This window comes from Bacillus rossius, chromosome 2, assembly GCF_032445375.1.
Source record: "Bacillus rossius redtenbacheri isolate Brsri chromosome 2, Brsri_v3, whole genome shotgun sequence".
NCBI classification, from domain to species: domain Eukaryota; kingdom Metazoa; phylum Arthropoda; class Insecta; order Phasmatodea; family Bacillidae; genus Bacillus; species Bacillus rossius.
This window is the reverse complement of record NC_086331.1, coordinates 2,816,304-2,835,710: the sequence shown is the minus strand read 5'-3', so window position 1 is coordinate 2,835,710 and position 19,407 is coordinate 2,816,304. Positions and strand designations below refer to the sequence as shown.

The 19,407-nt window shown below is 44.9% G+C and overlaps 1 protein-coding gene across 1 annotated transcript; it reads left to right on the top strand.

Moving 5' to 3' along the window:
• Positions 1-14,796: 14,796 nt before the first annotated feature.
• LOC134529899 (uncharacterized) lies at positions 14,797-17,085 on the top strand. The gene has a single exon (XM_063364457.1). It carries the CDS (start codon positions 14,797-14,799, stop codon positions 17,083-17,085), a length of 2,289 nt encoding a protein of 762 aa, XP_063220527.1.
• The last annotated feature ends 2,322 nt before the right edge of the window (positions 17,086-19,407 follow it).

The window sequence follows — 19,407 nt, the reverse complement described above, 5'->3', positions numbered from 1 at the left end:
TATTACACTTGCATATTTGCGCAATAGCAAAATATAGCGCACGAATACTTGCATATATTTTTTGACGTGACAACGTCTAATAAATCGATGAACGCCAGCTGCACAAACTAAAAAGTGTCCAGTTACGCATATTGTCCCGTTACGCACATTGTCCCGTTAAGCTGTGTCCCGTTACGCTCATTGTACGCTTGCGCCGCATTTTTCTCTCTTCCACTCAATTGGAACAACCATCGATTTGACTTTTTCGAGGAACATTAAACTTGAAACACTCCCATTCGTTTCCTACTTTTCCTATCATCGTCATATCCTTAACAGAATAACACAGATTGTAAAAAGTTAAATAGCAAACATGTATAAAAGTTATAGTTAAAATAATCTCTTCGTTAAAGTAATAAACATATTTGAAATAATGAGTGCAAATAAAAGTAAATTTATCAATTAAATTGTAGATTTCATTTCACTCCTTCTTTGTATCCATACAAAATAGTGATAATTCAATAAAAATGACTCAATTTCATTCATAAAAGTATGCAATCATTTCATCAATGTTTTGTTATGACGTTGTCACGTTAAACTATCGTCCGTAAACCGACTTTATGGATAACCAATTGTTTTAACTACAACTCAGCCAAAGAGAATAATGTATCCTTTACCTAATAGTATGTATAATAAGCAAGAAGTTTCACTTCTGTCACGCGAGGACTCCACGCGATCTTTTTTTATTTGTTTTTGCGAATAACCCATAATTATGTAAAATCATGGTAGGTGATTTTGTATACCCCAATGTCATAGGTGAAATCTAAGATCCCCATTCGTCGAATGGCATGTATCCTGTGAAGTTTTTGGGAACCGCAGAGGTTATTTCCACGGGGAGATATGGACGTCTCCCGTAAGAACCAGAGAACTGCAATCACGCTTGCGGAATGAGCATGCGATAAGAGCGTTCCCCCTGGGAGCTACACTTCCCGCACATCAGCGCTGCACGGCGGGCGAGGCCGGACGGCGACAAGGGGTCTTGCCAGTTGCGCCTCGCTGCGTTGCAAACCGCGATAACGCGTGATTGGCGGTTGACTCACCTGTGAAGGATGATTAAATAAATAAAAAATTGTGACCTCATCTCTTCTCTCTTTCGGAAATATTTTTTTTTGTTCCCCTACGAAACTGACAGGCGTAATGAAAACACTCGCCAAGGTTGGGTATATTACTGTCTACCAACCGCCCGAAATAACACCACAGACCTGGGGAAGAAAAACGATTGAAAACAAAGTTGTTGACGTAATTTTTTTTTGTTTCCTTTGCGTGGCCAGGTGGTGTGCTGCGGTGACTTGCAAGTTTCGGCGCTGAGGGAGATGGTGTAGGGGGGGGGGGGGGAGGGTTGAACGCTTGCTAGTCTGCGCGAGCAACGCGCACGAGAGAGGTGAAAGGGTAGCGCGATTCTTTCAAAGAGATCCACCGCCAACTTATCTGAAGTTTAGGATTTTTGTTTCATTTCCCCTCCCTCGCACGATGCAGCAGACGGCACATAACAGTTTCACAAAGAGATTAGCTGGCGCGGGGGATGAATCGGGGATGGTTTGAAAAAAAAAGGCGGGAGGGGTAGTAGAAGCAAGTCCCAGCAGAAAGAAGGGCCGTGTTGGTGGAGGAGGGAAAAAAAACCTGTTGTACGAGAAGAGAAAAAGTGAGCAGCGAGGCAGTGGAAGATAATTGGTTGTGCGCGCCCATGCCAATTTACAAAGGGGGTAGCGTAGAGCTCGCCAACATCTCCTGGCGCGTGTGTGTGTGTGTGTGTGTGTGTGTGTGTTTGCTGGGGAGAGGCCCGGCATAAAGGAACGCAGTTGTTCAAGCGACCATTTGAAATGGCCAGTGACATGGGTTCGCGAGAGGGAAGGATAAAAAACAGGCAGATACATACCTACAGGTAGCCGCGCCTCCAGCCCGGGGCTAGCAACGGAGCTGCGACCATCAAAAGACAAGCGGCTTGCCAGAATTTAAAAAAAAAGGAGAAAAAACAGAGGGAAAGACAAGGGGCAACGTGTGATGAGATAGCGCGACCGCCTGTTTGCATCTGGACCGTCGCAGTCCTTTGAAGGATCCTGCGTGTGGCTCCTGTTCGCCTAATGTATTCGCGCTTATCCAAACAGCCCGTGCTGGCCTGTGTCATGTGACCACAGGACGAACTAAGATCAGCAGTTCCATGTCCTTTCCCCGATAGAGTGTTTCCCGGTGCTTTCCTTCCATAACCTTTCATTGTTCTAGTAATATAACACAACAATCAATGTAAGATCGCATTACAAAACACACATTTTGTATTAATAATGGTTAAATACTCATATTTTTTCAACGAAATCTATAACGTATTTTTCTTTTGAATGTTTTGCGTTTTGCTATCTTCGATTTTTTTTTTCAAATTACCAAATACATTGGTTAACAAAGTCAAGTAATTCTGAAGAGAACTTAGAGGTGCCTGTTTTCTCCTTTTTTGCATCCAAATATGGCATGGATATTACTGCAATTTAAAAAAAATTATTGCATTTCAACTAAAACAAAATTTTGTTGTCACTTGCATCAATGGAGATAATTGATAAGTTTATAGTGACTGCAGAATATTTATATTTATGTTTGAATTATATATCATCCTTCAATGTCATTATCAGAAAACATATGTTCATTAAAATCAAAGTCAATTGTACTTTTTATTATCAAATGCATATAAAATGGTGTACTTACATTTTAATACATCACTTTATTTAATATAGCAGAAAATATAATTTGTGTCAGTTATATTTGGAAAACCACGTCAAAACTCACCCTTGTATATTGATCAATGTATAAAATATTTGCCAACAGGCTGAGATAATACAGGGCCTAGTTCAGCCGAACTAATTTGTCATGTTCCACAAGAACGGACAGATACCTAAGTCGCTACTGAAAGTGACACCTGCGAGAATAAACCTACATCCATAATTCCATCTTAGGGAGAATATACATAGTGTGAATGGATCGGTGTGATACTGGGCTCTCACAAGCTCGATCATGTTGATAAGGCTACGCTTATTTTATATCCACCCTTGAATATATATAAAAAAATTCTTAATGGGATGTTTGATAGTACATTTTTCGATTTGCGAAATAATTCACTGGAAAAACATGCAATTATTTCAATGTTTTCAATTAAATTCTATTTTTATTTTCAACGAAGTTATAAGTTTTAAAATACATCCTGCTAAAGAAATACTTTTTGTCGCCTCTTTATAAAATGCAATAATAACAAAATAAGATTTTTGCAAGTCATATATTGCTTAGTTAACTTTAATTTATCTTAATAAAATTAATAAAATAATTAATAAGCTTTTTACTGTCAAAAAATATTTTTTATTCAAACAATGTAAATGAAAAATATATTTATACAATTCTTTTCCATGCATGATTATGAGTAAGGAAAAATCTATGTGTAGTTTGTATCTTCAAGAGACAGAGATACGATGCGATGTAATGCTTCCGACGCCGGCTCTCACTTCCGAGTAATTTAACAATATTAAGCATAAAGAAACTAGTAGCAATCACGCACAAGTTCACTTTTGTGAGTGTTTAAATACAGTGTTGTTATTTAAACATATATGTAAATTAAACCAAAAATAGTTTTTAAATTAATTAATTTTGTATAGAAACCAATCAAATATAAGCCCTTGTTAAGTAACCTAAACCTTCTTGCGTGCGATCTGAAATGAGTGCAACTTTAGACGTTTTCGCGAGACTATTTACGATGCACGTCGCAAGCGTCAAAACTTTCATCACGACGCATCTCGATTGTTCACATCGGTTTTGTCCAATGAGTGGTTTTTTTTTATCGAGATATTATTGTTTCACACGTAAATAACCCATTTGAAATGCGAACAATAAGATTTTCTTTTTAAGTAAACTAATCTGGTAGGATATCTTACTGTTCTCCGTATTTAGAATTGAGTCCATGTGGATTTTAATAACATTTAGATCAAGGTGTGTCTTGGCGATAAGTGGGTCATTTTATTGACGGAAATACTGAACAGAAAAAAATGGTTGTCTGTAAAGTCGGTTTACGGACGATAGTTTAACGTGACAACGTCATAACAAAACATTGATGAAATGATAGTTTAGTTAAAGTACTAAATTTAAAAGCTACTTTTGAAAAGCCCGCCTTAACCTATTTAATATAATAGCAGATTCATAGGCCAATCGAGTGGAAGAGAGATAGATGCGGCGCAAGCGTACGATGAGTGTAACGGGACACATCGTAACGGGACAATGTGCGTAACGGGACACTTTTTCGTGCGTGCAGCGGGCGTTCATCGATTTATTAGACGTTGTCACGTCAAAAAATGTTATTCATTCCGGAGGGGATTTAATTTTTGTTCTGGTAATGTGTAACGGGCGTCGCTCGTGAAGGGGCTGGGGGCACTTGCGCCCTTGTTGCGCGGGTACACGAGGGGGATGATACACCCTGTAGCACTGCGCGACAGCCCGGCGCTGACAACACGGCGGTGTTTCTGCTGGCTGCAGCTGATGCGGCCGCGGATTTATGATTCCTCCGCGCGCCGCGCGCGTCTCGGCGTCGCGACGCTGCTAATATGCGAGCACGTCCCACCTACCCCCACCCCAACACTCGAAGAGACCGCGACAAACACGCCAGGGCGTCTGCCGAGATTATTCATGCGTCTCCCGGGCGTCTGACGCGACGCCACCTCTTCGCGAGCTGCCTTGCGTGCAGTGCGGTGCAGAGACCTCTACAGCACACGGCGTAGAGACCTCTACAGCACACGGCGCAGATACCTCTACAGCACACGGCGTAGAGACCTCTACAGCACACGGCGCAGATACCTCTACAGCACACGGCGTAGAGACCTCTACAGCACACGGCGTAGAGACCTCTACAGCACACGGCGCAGATACCTCTACAGCACACGGCGTAGAGACCTCTACAGCACACGGCGTAGAGACCTCTACAGCACACGGCGTAGAGACCTCTACAGCACACGGCGCAGATACCTCTACAGCACACGGCGCAGAGACCTCTACAGCACACGGCGTAGAGACCTCTACAGCACACGGCGCAGATACCTCTACAGCACACGGCGCAGATACCTCTACAGCACACGGCGTAGAGACCTCCACAGCACACGGCGTAGAGACCTCTACAGCACACGGCGTAGAGACCTCCACAGCACACGGCGTAGAGACCTCTACAGCACACGGCGTAGAGACCTCTACAGCACACGGCGCAGATACCTCTACAGCACACGGCGTAGAGACCTCTACAGCACACGGCGTAGAGACCTCTACAGCACACGGCGTAGAGACCTCCACAGCACACGGCGTAGAGACCTCTACAGCACACGGCGTAGAGACCTCTACAGCACACGGCGTAGAGACCTCTACAGCACACGGCGCAGATACCTCTACAGCACACGGCGCAGATACCTCTACAGCACACGGCGTAGAGACCTCTACAGCACACGGCGTAGAGACCTCTACAGCACACGGCGTAGAGACCTCCACAGCACACGGCGTAGAGACCTCTACAGCACACGGCGTAGAGACCTCCACAGCACACGGCGTAGAGACCTCTACAGCACACGGCGTAGAGACCTCTACAGCACACGGCGCAGATACCTCTACAGCACACGGCGTAGAGACCTCTACAGCACACGGCGCAGATACCTCTACAGCACACGGCGTAGAGACCTCCACAGCACACGGCGTAGAGACCTCTACAGCACACGGCGTAGAGACCTCCACAGCACACGGCGTAGAGACCTCTACAGCACACGGCGTAGAGACCTCTACAGCACACGGCGCAGATACCTCTACAGCACACGGCGTAGAGACCTCTACAGCACACGGCGTAGAGACCTCTACAGCACACGGCGTAGAGACCTCCACAGCACACGGCGTAGAGACCTCCACAGCACACGGCGTAGAGACCTCCACAGCACACGGCGCAGATACCTCTACAGCACACGGCGTAGAGACCTCTACAGCACACGGCGTAGAGACCTCTACAGCACACGGCGTAGAGACCTCCACAGCACACGGCGTAGAGACCTCTACAGCACACGGCGTAGAGACCTCTACAGCACACGGCGTAGAGACCTCCACAGCACACGGCGTAGAGACCTCTACAGCACACGGCGTAGAGACCTCTACATCACACGGTGTAGAGACCTCTACATCACACGGTGTAGAGACCTCTACAGCACACGGCGTAGATACCTCTACAGCACACGGCGTAGAGACCTCTACAGCACACGGCGTAGAGACCTCTACATCACACGGTGTAGAGACCTCTACATCACACGGTGTAGAGACCTCTACAGCACACGGCGCAGAGACCTCCACAGCACACGGCGTAGAGACCTCTACAGCACACGGTGTAGAGACCTCTACAGCACACGGCGTAGAGACCTCCACAGCACACGGCGTAGAGACCTCTACATCACACGGCGTAGAGACCTCTACAGCACACGGCGTAGAGACCTCCACAGCACACGGTGTAGAGACCTCTACATTACACGGCGCCATGCTCGCTGCAAGGCAACTGACTGCGGACACTGAGGTCTCTTCAGCACCGCTACAAACCGAGTTGTCAGGCTTACATACATTTCAAAACACATTGAAATACTGCCCATCTTGTTAAAATTCATCAAAGAGTTAATACTATAAATAGTAATAACACTAAGCATATGTTTGTGTATTTGTTTTGCACACCCACATGAAATCAGTCTGTAATAGGGGGTTGTCTGTAAAATCGGTTTACGGACGTTAATTTTACGTGATAAAGTCATAAGAAAACATTGATGAAAAATTGCATACTTTTTAATTTTCAAATATTATTTACAGTTTATGCAAATTTAAAGTAAATAATTTGTTTTAATATAATCATGAACAATTAGTTAAAAAGCCCGCCTTAGCCAGTTTGATATTATAGAAGATTTTCTCGCACGGTGGTTGGCCGATTCTTGCACGCTCGGCTCAGGTGGAACGTGTCAATGAGTCATGCTTTTTCGGGCGTGCAGCCGGCGTTCATCGATTTATAAGACGTTATCGCGTCAAAAACTTCTACAAACAAACCGTAACCTTACTGCGTGTAACACGTAATTGTGCTTTACTAGCATTAACACTGAAGCCCCTTCTAATCGTGAGATTACGTATGATATTTTGGCTGTCAATTGACTTGCGGAGAACCCCAGGCGTGTGACTGCAACCATTCTTTGAAGTTTCACTTCTAACGAGTTATTTTTGACGTGACGTCTAATAAATCGATGAATGCCGGCTGCACGCACGAAAAAGGATGACTCGTTGTCTCGTTACGCACATTATCCCGTTACGCTGTGTCCCGTTACGCTCATTGTACGCTTTCGAGGAACATTAAACTTGAAACACTCCCATTCGTTTCCTACTTTTCCTATCATCGTCCTATCCTTAACAGAATAACACAGATTGGAATAATTTAAATAGCAAACATGTATAAAAGTTATAGTTAAAATAATCTCTTCGTTAAAGTAATAAACATATTTGAATTAGTGAGTGCAAATAAAAGTAAATTTATCAATTAAATTGTTGATTTCATTTCACTCCTTCTTTGTATGTGACATGCCACAGCGTTTTGCCTGGAGCGGTTTTGGATAACCACGGGGGAACCGAGCTCTCAATCGCTGGACAGACCTTTCCTCCATCCACGCTCGACTCTGAACCTTAAAATACAAATTTTATATACAACGGCAGATCTGAAGAATTTTTTTCAGATGAGATGAGGTGACATAACATGGGGGATGAAACCGAGACTTCAGATGCCCGAAGCGTATGTCCTTTAATACTGTCTACCATCCGGGCAATAATCCTCGGGACTGTTCGAGGCGCTGTGTCGGTCCCGTGGTCGACCCAGATGCGCCGGCGCGGCTGTCACGAACAGGCAGTGTCTCGCGCGCGCCCGATGCACTGTTTACCGAGAGCCAGTTCGGCGCGGCGATAAATAACAGCCGGCCGCCGGTCTGCCTGCCCTCCGCGCGAGGAGAAAGAAAAACAGATAAATTACAGGGAAAGAAGCTCCTCCAGGCGGTATGCAAAACACCAGCAGACCTTCTAGGTCCGCGCGAAGGCTCCCTGGGGCTGCCTGTGGCTGTTCGCTCCCTGTGCGTGCGCGGACACAACACTTCCCTGTCCGCTGTTCGCACGCTGCTTGTTCTCTTGCCTCGCGTTCATGCACTGTTCGTGTTGGTTCCCAACTTCTTGGGAAGATGGGCCTTTAGTGCTCTGGGCTATTAGAGAACCACCTTTGTCTTTTATCAAAATTCATATTATTTCTTTATCATAATGAAATAAATAAACACTTTATTTTTTAAAAAGCCATGTCACTATAGATTCATATTCCACATAACCAGGGGCACACAGATTTCGCGAAAAGATTTCGAGAATGGATGAAAGTTAAAACACTGTAGCAAAGTCCGCGTTTCGTGATTGGGTGAGTTTCTCCCAAGTACATATCGATTGTAACAACACAAATTACATTGATTCATTGCGGAAGTAAACGCGTCCTGGGTGGTTCGGTAACACAAGGTGACAACTTCTCTCGCAGACGGCCGCCAATCACAAGGAAGAAACCACAGGTGCGGGTATGCCTTGTTGCAGTCTAGTAAGTGTCCAGAACTTTCCGCGAAAAATGCCTGCCCCTACACATAACTCGTCAAATTTATTTTTTAATATTCATCCCCATTTTCCTCATTTCAATGCATGATTAGTTTATCTCAAAGTATTATAACTAAAACTCATACAATTTCGGAGGGAAATGACTTATATTGAAGTAATGATAACACTGGACAGTGAACGACGTATTTCTCCCTCCCTTGATACTTTTTGATGATGTGTAAACTGAGCCTTGCATGGATCACCATCAAGAGCATATCTGCCTCGATTTCGACAGGCAACGAGTTGGCTAGACGCTGAAACCACACCAGCAGATGTGTTCCATCGCTGGTACATGGGGCAAGAACGCATGGACAGTGGACCCAAAGTCAATCTTTTGGTTTGTGGCTGGTCCGTAATGAAGAAGTTCTTCGTAGGTTTGGGTATGTGTTCTGTGGTTGCGCGGCGTTCCTTACGTCGCGCAACTAACCTGCTCCGTTGCATCGGAGTACAAGCCGGACTCAGCACAGCACAGAGCAACACAGCGGGCTGACAACGACGAGACAGTTGCAACAAATGACAATAAATAACACACAAACAGCAACCTTGTACAACCCGGCGATAGGCAGAGGAACCCAAAGACAAACTGATAATCTGGCCAACACACAGACAATACAGCGAAGCATATTCGAACCCTGCCATGAAATACAGATGTACGACGACAGCATAGACGAACACAGCATCCTTCCTAAGACAAAACAGTTGCGACGTTTCGGGATCACAGATCTGTTCCCGTCATTAGGCACAAACAAACTAATCTTTTGGTTCCCTCTTCCTATCGCTGTGTTGGTTAATGTTGTTGTTTGGCTGTAGTAAATGTTTTTTTGTTGCAACTCTCTCGCTTTTGTCAGCCCAATGTGTTCATCTGTGCTGTGCTTTATACGCATTTATAACATGACAATGGCTGATTTTGGCGTGTTTCCTGTTTTTTTCTGTATCTATCTCTGTTTATTCGCTCTTCGGGTTTTCTCTATGACATACAAGGTAAAAATTATTTGGAAAATGTTCTGAATAATGATTTAATATGTCTTCCGAATTGCAAATTGCACTGCGGCTTCTGTGATACTACTGTGTGGCCTGTCTCAGCTTCTGCATCATCTGTAGCCTCTCCAGAAACAGCTTCACAAAGATTAGATTTTTGGTCTCGCTCACTAATGAAAGGAATAAGGAACGACATTCTTTCTTCGAACTTCCAAAGCTTTTTGTTCGTTGGCCTTTGGCCACTTTTCGTTTTGCGTTTCTTCAAAGCTTTTCAAAAAATATCAGGCAAGGAAGTCCTTTTTTTTTGCAGTCAGCAGCTGAAACAATTTAAAACTATACTACTGGTAAATTTTCATACACACAATCATGCATGCAAATTACAAAGTTTGCTAAGACCCTAATTTAATTTTGCTATATTTAAATAGTCACTCTAAATTATCTTCCTAAAAAATTGTCACAAAATATTTATGTTCATTTTTTACAGGTTTCTTGGCTACAGATATTCACTGGCAACAATACTCTTTAGCTTCATATTGGGAGAGACCACAGTAAGAGAAATAATTTATGATACATGCAACAAAATATGGGAAACTCCACAACCTATAGTAATGCCAAAGCCTACAATGGAACAATAGTAAGAAATAGCAAGAGATAATTTTAAAAGTTGAACTATTCTAACTGTTTACGGAGCTTGGAGGAAAAGACGTCGTGTTTGAAAAGCTGCCTGGTACTTGTATGATACCAAAATGTTGCTTTGTTGTGGCATAAAACCAACATTATTTCGTAAAACTGAACAAAGGCGACTTATCTTGATACATTAAATACATTTAAACATTCTTAAATAATCAAAATGTAAATTACGAGTGATTTTAAATTGTTAACTATGTTTCTTGCATGCAGTGTCAAAGTATGCGGTTGAATGCATACTCACCAGTAGAATTAATTTCGTTCGATATATCATCCCAGGCTTTGTCCTTCATTCCGATGTCATGCTAATGTTTATCACTTGCATCGTACCAGTGTCCAGAGCCATGCGCCGCTTCTGTCTGTTGTTCCTCACTGACCAGTATTACACATGTAGAGCAATACTTCCATACAAACAGCACACGTACACTAAAAGACAACTGTAAACACAAGAATGTCGCCTTGTGGACTGATCGGACCTTCGGAACTAGTTGCTCGAACAGCAAGCCAGGTCCGATGCTAAAGCGTGCCGATAACAAAAGGGAGACCTAAGATACACATAAAGTTCTGATATTCCCGATTACACCCGAACAATTCACCTTCGGCCAACTTCGGGACTTGTTTTATTTTTGCGCAGGAAAAATGAATTCAAATATTAAAAGTGGTCGGTTAGGTTAGCTACATTAAAACACTTTAAAACACTATGGACGGTTAGTTAGGTTAGTATAGCTACATTAAAATAAACAGATAAATATAAATATATATAAATAAACCCGATGTTGCCTGAAGGTGAATATTCGGGCGTGTTCGGGCAGGGACAGAACTTGATGGACATCTTCCCATAGCAAAATGCTGAGATGAGCCAAATCGTTCCGATCCAAGCCGAGCTGAGCCGAGCCGAGCCGATCCGAGCCGAACTAGTACGTATCCTGCTTTATTCTATTATGAAAGTTCGTACTTAATACAAACATGAGTCAATATTTTCGGTATACGTAACATCGTTTCTTCATAACGCACGACTCGCATTTAAAAATAGCCTGAGTATTTTTCGAAGAGCCTTTACACAAAGAAATAAAGTATCACTGTTTTATTTTCGCTAGGCTATCAGACACGCAACTTAATCAGTGGCAGGTGCTCAATGAAGCACTGGAGTTTCCCCAGGGACGCAATCGATCTGCCAGCGCGTGTCGGATAGAGAACTCGCCTCATTCATTCAGGCGCGGCGCGAGGGTTAGGGCCTTTCCCTTCGGCAATCGAGGGGATGATTAACAAAGTAGCATTCCAACTGTTCACTGCCGTCCGCCCCTCCACCCCTCCAGCAGCCCTGCACCACCGCCGCGGTTATGAAACCATACATCGTGCCGCGTCGCTCATTTGTCTGCGCGAGTGACGCGGGCTGCCATCTGTCTGCGGTGGTTCCAAGCTCGGGGAACGAGCAGCCTCTTAAACCCAAGTTTGGCGCCCGGAACACTGCCCCCCCCCCCCTCCCCCCTTACCACACACCCTTAACCGACCCTCTCGAGGAACAGAGCTCATTTCGGCAGCAAGTCGTGTTTTGTTTCCCGCGGACAAGCTAGGACGACGGGTTCCACGCAACTGAACCGTCTTCGGCGTCATCCATACGGCTCAACCCATGTCGAGTTGTAACTCATACAGTTGTGTGCGAGCACTGAACCATTGTTTTACTGTTTCAGCAGCTATTGCGAGTACGATAGTCTTCAGAACTTTACTCACTATTTGTCGGACACTATCGATAGACATTTTACACCAAACAAAATCAGATCAGCGCACAACTTCAGCCAGGTGACGTTGAAACTAAGAAATTAAAAAAAAAAAATCAGCCACTGATAAATGAAACTATGTGGGCAAACTTCTCAGAAGGGTTGCTGACAGTGAAATGTTTAAAAAGCAGCGTGTAAAGCCTTAATACCGACATCCTGTACGGCATACCTACCACTTAACTCTATCACAGTTGGATGTCGAAGTGACCATCATTCACAGCCAACAAATCTTCACATCGTCGAAGCCTTTGCCGTCGAACGTACTCAAAGATTTCAGAACAATTTTGAACAGACCCACAGGCAAACTTGTTACAACACCTACTCATCTGTGGTGTAGACACAATCTCCACATACAGACAGAGACAAAAGTTGAAACGTTTTATGCATGTAAACTGCGTGCCTTTTCAAAGATACTGAGTGACCGGTTTATCTTTCAGGAAATATGTGCTCCAGACATGTGTCTTTTGACAAGAAGACTGAAGCTGACCAGGTACCACTATTAGCGACCACTGTTGTTTGCCGCATGTGCTAGGCGCAATCTTCCTCTTTGGCGTAAACCGCACGAAACCTGCTCACCAAAGAGATGGCTTGGCTATTTTATGGGACGTGACAACTTAACGATTATTCAACCACATACTTTTACACCACTAAACAATTTTTATTTGCATTTAAAACTACTTATCAAAATAAATAATGCTAGTTGGATTCCAAAATTTACTAATAGAGGTATCTAGAGGTATGTGACAAATGCTGAACTGCGTTGGAGAAAATACACGCCCAAATTACATTAACAATGAAAATTTCTGCACAATTGTTTACGTTTCTTATAATTTTGTCAGTATGCCAACTACTGCTTTGAAAATATTAAATATTAGGTTGGTATGATTGATGTATAAACAACTTAGCTCTCAGTATATGGCATTTCATAGGAGTAATTTCCTGAAAATGGAACTGGAGTCGATAAACGGGAATGTGACACAAAGTTTGCGGACCCACGTGTAGCAACATAAACCCGTATATAGTCTCTTTCGTCAACATTTGGGTTCATACCAAACATATTGGTGTGCCAAATGAAAAATATTGATCTTGAAACTACCCTGGAATAAATTTGGTTAAACTAAATGGTCAAAGTAAATAGTAATCTCAAGTTTTAAATTAACCAAGAAAACTGGCATTACAATTATTATAATACACATTCTCTTTCTTAATTCCCAATGGGCTTATAGAACAGTGGTAGAACACACGCTTGTTAACCTCAATGGACGTGGTTTAAATCCCGTCACTATAAATTGGTTTTTACTTTTTTAATTACATTATAATATGATTTTATTATAAAAAATAATGTTGAATTAGGTCAATAATGGTAAGGTTTGTTTGCAGGGAAATATTTACATACCAATTTCAGTCGTTTAAGCAAAAACAAATATACATACATATACTTAGTGTTATAATATGTGTTTTAAAATGTTTCTTGTTCTTATTTTAGTAATGCTATAGATGTATAACTTCTAACGTGTGCGTAAACTTTAAAAAGTTTTATCTGTTTAGTAAATTGGAACAATATAGTTGCTTTTTTTATTAATATTCCTTGTCTAAAATCAGGTCCAAAGCCAAGGTATTATTGGAGCCGTTGTTTCGTGCTGCTATTACAGATATAAGTATTTACGAAAACCGGTACATACAAAGGTTATGAAACAATAACGTTTTCGTTACGGTGCTGGGTCTCTGATAACTGGTTATTGGAAAAGGATAATCTGATTATAAACTGTGCGATAGCGCACATAGCCCGACCCAGCGAGCAAACCAAAAACTGTAACTTCAACTCTTGTCCTGACGCTATGTATCGCATTCAATTAGCGAAAGACCAGTTCTTGCTAGCGACAGTATCGATTCTCAAACCGCAACAACTATTCTCTATACCGTGCTTTCCTTTCACACAGTTATCGGTTATAAGATAATCTTTTGGCAGTAGACATTTAGAAGTAATTAAAAAAATTTTGAGTTTTTCAATTAATTGCAAATTTTCGAAGTAACGTTTTATACCAAAATTCTCTCTTTAACTAATTCTCAGTTTTAAGTTTCAACGTGCCTATAAAATTAATAATTCCTGGCCAGTAAGTGAGTAGAGTTAAATACGTGTTCTTATTCTGAGGAGGGATTGGTTGCAGCGTTTCCGCCGGCTTGTCAGCAGCCAATGACGGGGAGTCTCGCCGCTGTGAAGCCAGCGCGAAGCAAGGCCGTGCCTAGATGCGGCCGTCGTTATCGATTCCGACTTGCTAGTGTTTTAAATGGAGCGTGGGGAAGGAGGGGGGAAGGGGAAACTTGCTGACTTGTGTCGATTTCCCACGTCTGCTTCTTCACACCTGCGTGACTCAAGAGTATTAAGCCTCGCCCCTCCCCCAGCGCACCCCACTACTACCACCCCCCAACCCACCCCCCTCCCAAGCAACCCGACAAATGCGGGCATGTGAATAATTGGGTTCGTTGCAGGGACCAGCAGAACCTTGACTCTTCTCCCTACGAATCCTCCGGCATTCCCTTCGTCTCTTTCGCTAGTCTTCTCCCCCCCTCCCCTCCTTCTACACACCGAACCCGCGCTCCGATAATCGACTTTTATGCAGTTCAAATCCGCAGAATGTGGCGGCGGTGGAAACAGCGACTAGGAGGGGTTCGTCTGTGCCCGTGTGCCGTCGTGTCTGCGCCCGGGAGAGCAGGTGCAGGCCCGTCTGTGCCCGTGTGCCGTCGTGTCTGCGCCCGGGAGAGCTGGCGCAGGCCCGTCTGTGCCCGTGTGCCGTCGTGTCTGCGCCCGGGAGAGCAGGCGCAGGCCCGTCTGTGCCCGTGTGCCGTCGTGTCTGCGCCCGGCAGAGCAGGCGCAGGCCCGTCTGTGCCCGTGTGCCGTCGTGTCTGCGCCCGGCAGAGCAGGCGCAGGCCCGTCTGTGCCCGTGTGCCGTCGTGTCTGCGCCCGGGAGAGCAGGCGCAGGCCCGTCTGTGCCCGTGTGCCGTCGTGTCTGCGCCCGGGAGAGCAGGCGCAGGCCCGTCTGTGCCCGTGTGCCGTCGTGTCTGCGCCCGGGAGAGCAGGCGCAGGCCCGTCTGTGCCCGTGTGCCGTCGTGTCTGCGCCCCGGAGAGCAGGCGCAGGCCCGTCTGTGCCCGTGTGCCGTCGTGTCTGCGCCCGGGAGAGCAGGCGCAGGCCCGTCTGTGCCCGTGTGCCGTCGTGTCTGCGCCCGGGAGAGCAGGCGCAGGCCCGTCTGTGCCCGTGTGCCGTCGTGTCTGCGCCCGGGAGAGCAGGCGCAGGCCCGTCTGTGCCCGTGTGCCGTCGTGTCTGCGCCCGGGAGAGCAGGCGCAGGCCCGTCTGTGCCCGTGTGCCGTCGTGTCTGCGCCCGGGAGAGCAGGCGCAGGCCCGTCTGTGCCCGTGTGCCGTCGTGTCTGCGCCCGGCAGAGCAGGCGCAGGCCCGTCTGTGCCCGTGTGCCGTCGTGTCTGCGCCCGGGAGAGCAGGCGCAGGCCCGTCTGTGCCCGTGTGCCGTCGTGTCTGCGCCCGGCAGAGCAGGCGCAGGCCCGTCTGTGCCCGTGTGCCGTCGTGTCTGCGCCCGGGAGAGCAGGCGCAGGCCCGTCTGTGCCCGTGTGCCGTCGTGTCTGCGCCCCGGAGAGCAGGCGCAGGCCCGTCTGTGCCCGTGTGCCGTCGTGTCTGCGCCCCGGAGAGCAGGCGCAGGCCCGTCTGTGCCCGTGTGCCGTCGTGTCTGCGCCCCGGAGAGCAGGCGCAGGCCCGTCTGTGCCCGTGTGCCGTCGTGTCTGCGCCCGGCAGAGCAGGCGCAGGCCCGTCTGTGCCCGTGTGCCGTCGTGTCTGCGCCCGGGAGAGCAGGCGCAGGCCCGTCTGTGCCCGTGTGCCGTCGTGTCTGCGCCCGGCAGAGCAGGCGCAGGCCCGTCTGTGCCCGTGTGCCGTCGTGTCTGCGCCCGGGAGCGCAGGCGCAGGCCCGTCTGTGCCCGTGTGCCGTCGTGTCTGCGCCCGGGAGAGCAGGCGCAGGCCCGTCTGTGCCCGTGTGCCGTCGTGTCTGCGCCCGGGAGAGCAGGCGCAGGCCCGTCTGTGCCCGTGTGCCGTCGTGTCTGCGCCCCGGAGAGCAGGCGCAGGCCCGTCTGTGCCCGTGTGCCGTCGTGTCTGCGCCCCGGAGAGCAGGCGCAGGCCCGTCTGTGCCCGTGTGCCGTCGTGTCTGCGCCCCGGAGAGCAGGCGCAGGCCCGTCTGTGCCCGTGTGCCGTCGTGTCTGCGCCCCGGAGAGCAGGCGCAGGCCCGTCTGTGCCCGTGTGCCGTCGTGTCTGCGCCCCGGAGAGCAGGCGCAGGCCCGTCTGTGCCCGTGTGCCGTCGTGTCTGCGCCCGGGAGAGCAGGCGCAGGCCCGTCTGTGCCCGTGTGCCGTCGTGTCTGCGCCCGGGAGAGCAGGCGCAGGCCCGTCTGTGCCCGTGTGCCGTCGTGTCTGCGCCCGGGAGAGCAGGCGCAGGCCCGTCTGTGCCCGTGTGCCGTCGTGTCTGCGCCCGGGAGAGCAGGCGCAGGCCCGTCTGTGCCCGTGTGCCGTCGTGTCTGCGCCCGGCAGAGCAGGCGCAGGCCCGTCTGTGCCCGTGTGCCGTCGTGTCTGCGCCCGGGAGAGCAGGCGCAGGCCCGTCTGTGCCCGTGTGCCGTCGTGTCTGCGCCCGGGAGAGCAGGCGCAGGCCCGTCTGTGCCCGTGTGCCGTCGTGTCTGCGCCCCGGAGAGCAGGCGCAGGCCCGTCTGTGCCCGTGTGCCGTCGTGTCTGCGCCCGGGAGAGCAGGCGCAGGCCCGTCTGTGCCCGTGTGCCGTCGTGTCTGCGCCCGGCAGAGCAGGCGCAGGCCCGTCTGTGCCCGTGTGCCGTCGTGTCTGCGCTCCGGAGAGCAGGCGCATGCCCGTGGCGACTGGCCTGAGGGTTGCGACTAATCGCGTTACTCCTCAAGGACAAACGTACATAGCCCTTAAGATGAAGTACTTGCTGGCGAAAGAGCAAAATTTTATCTGGGTACACTCTGGAGGTATTGAAAGCTTAATGGTACATACAGTTTTTTTTTAATTATGCTATTTTTGTAAAAACTTTTTTTTACTATTGATACGAAACAATATTAAAATTAAATGTTAAATTAAAATTAAAACAAATTTAAAACAAAATTAAATGTGTTGTTCTTGTAAATATTTATGAGAATGATACTACGATGTTGTTAATTATAATTATTATAAATATTGAAATGAAAATGAGAGTTGTTCCTTTAATTTTTGTTAGGTAATAATATTTTGAATTCATTATGTTATATTATTGATGGTTTTTATATAATAATTTTAAATCGATTATTTATTATTCAAAAATAGATAGGTATAATTCTTAATCTAATTATTTTCCTAAGTCATTTTATTTTTAAATTGATATTTCTTGTTGATTGGTCAAAAATTGAGAATAGGTTTGTTATCATTTTCAGAATACGAAACAGAATTCAGACTAAAAATTGATTTTTGAGACTTTTACGTTGTGATGTTTATAATATGTATTCATAAATATATATCGTAACGATTTTACTAGGGACGCTATAACTTGCAATCTAAGGTTTGCCACAAAATGTAGTATTAATTTTGACTGATTGCAGTCCAATTGACAATTATAATAAACTGTATAAAATGTTGTACAGCCAAAAACTGTTGAACTTTATTTCATCACATAAAGTGATCCAGGTTTGAACTCAAACACATGACATTGAAATACGTCAAATTTATAACTATTTTAGCGGCACCAATTGGCTTCTGGCACGGTGTTGATAAGAGAGTGGTGCTGATAAGAGAGTGGCACTGGGAAATGGGTGATGACTATACCGGCTTATCCTGATCTGATCAAACTAATTCTGCGACCAACAGTTGAAATAATAGAAATTTAAAAATACTTATATAATTAACAGATAAATATAAAAATCAATTTCCTGGTATAATATCCTGATAACCACATAAGCAAAGACATAATCGAAAAACGTAAGTAAGTCAAAGTTTTTTGAATAAAATATCGCTAGATGCGGACAATAGCTACTTGTAGATATTTCCACTCAAAAATGTCGTCTTACTTCCAGAAGGGTCATTATGTTTCATTCGTGCTACAATTTTCACTATTTTGTAAAAAAAAAAATTATGAATGTTTGGTAAGAAAAACAATGTCTTAGTAACAAAAAATTCGTCTACCGGTGTTCAAAATTTCTAACCCACATTAGTTTTTTTGTTTTATTTTAGAAAATAATGAAGTATTTCTTAAAAAAACCTCGGCTTTTTACAAAAACACTTCGACTTACAAAGATGAATTAATTGTTTCTTATATAAGTTTATTTCAACTGGCATAGGAACGAGTAGTTAATCTATTCCGATAGAACATTTTAGGAAGTATGATTAAATTCTCCTTGTGCTACATCGTACAATCTTCACAGAAATTTAACTTCAATATTGATCTTGGTCTAATGATTGCAACTTTTTCTAAGATCGAAGTGGCGCAGTTGTTGTGTGAATACACTAGCACAGACAAAGTAGAACAAGAGTAGTTTAAAACATCTGGCTGTTTATTTTTATAGCAAATTTCACTGTTTCTTGGTGTTCTGTGGACGCTCCTGACTAAGTTTGAGTTTTTGAAATTATACTTTTTTGAGCGCGTTATTAAAAATGATGATAGTGAATTTTTAAGGTGTGCGCGCACCATACAACGAAATTTTCACGGGATCAATAAAAGATACATAAAAATAAATTAAAAAAGTGTTTTTAAATCTTATATCTTCGATTAACATCGAATACTGGACAATATTTCTTTTTAAAAATATTTATTGTGAATATTAGTGGCAGAAACTGTGTTTATATAATTAAAAATCTTTTTTTTTTTCTGAATATTTGTGATACAAATTTAGTTTTATAATCTTTTCAAGTGTGTTTTCAAGTGTAGGTATTTTTATAAGAGAGGTTATTTCCCCGTATGTATAATTTATATCCATTATAAATTATAACATTATTATTTAATAAATAATTATTATTATTTCAAATAATAACATTCACCATATTTATTAATTTTTAATTATTAATTGAAATATATATTTCGAAAATTTTACTGAATTAAATAATGAATTTTATTCACGTGGCTGCATTTATATTGAATTTGGAGTATTTATTTAAAAAAAATTATAGATGTTATACTTTACCAACATTATTTAAAATATCTCTCCAATTCTTTTATTCTT

Excerpts from the sequence above, each read along its gene's own strand:
- LOC134529899 (XM_063364457.1), top strand. The coding sequence starts at position 14,797 with ATGTGGCGGCGGTGGAAACAGCGACTAGGAGGGGTTCGTCTGTGCCCG.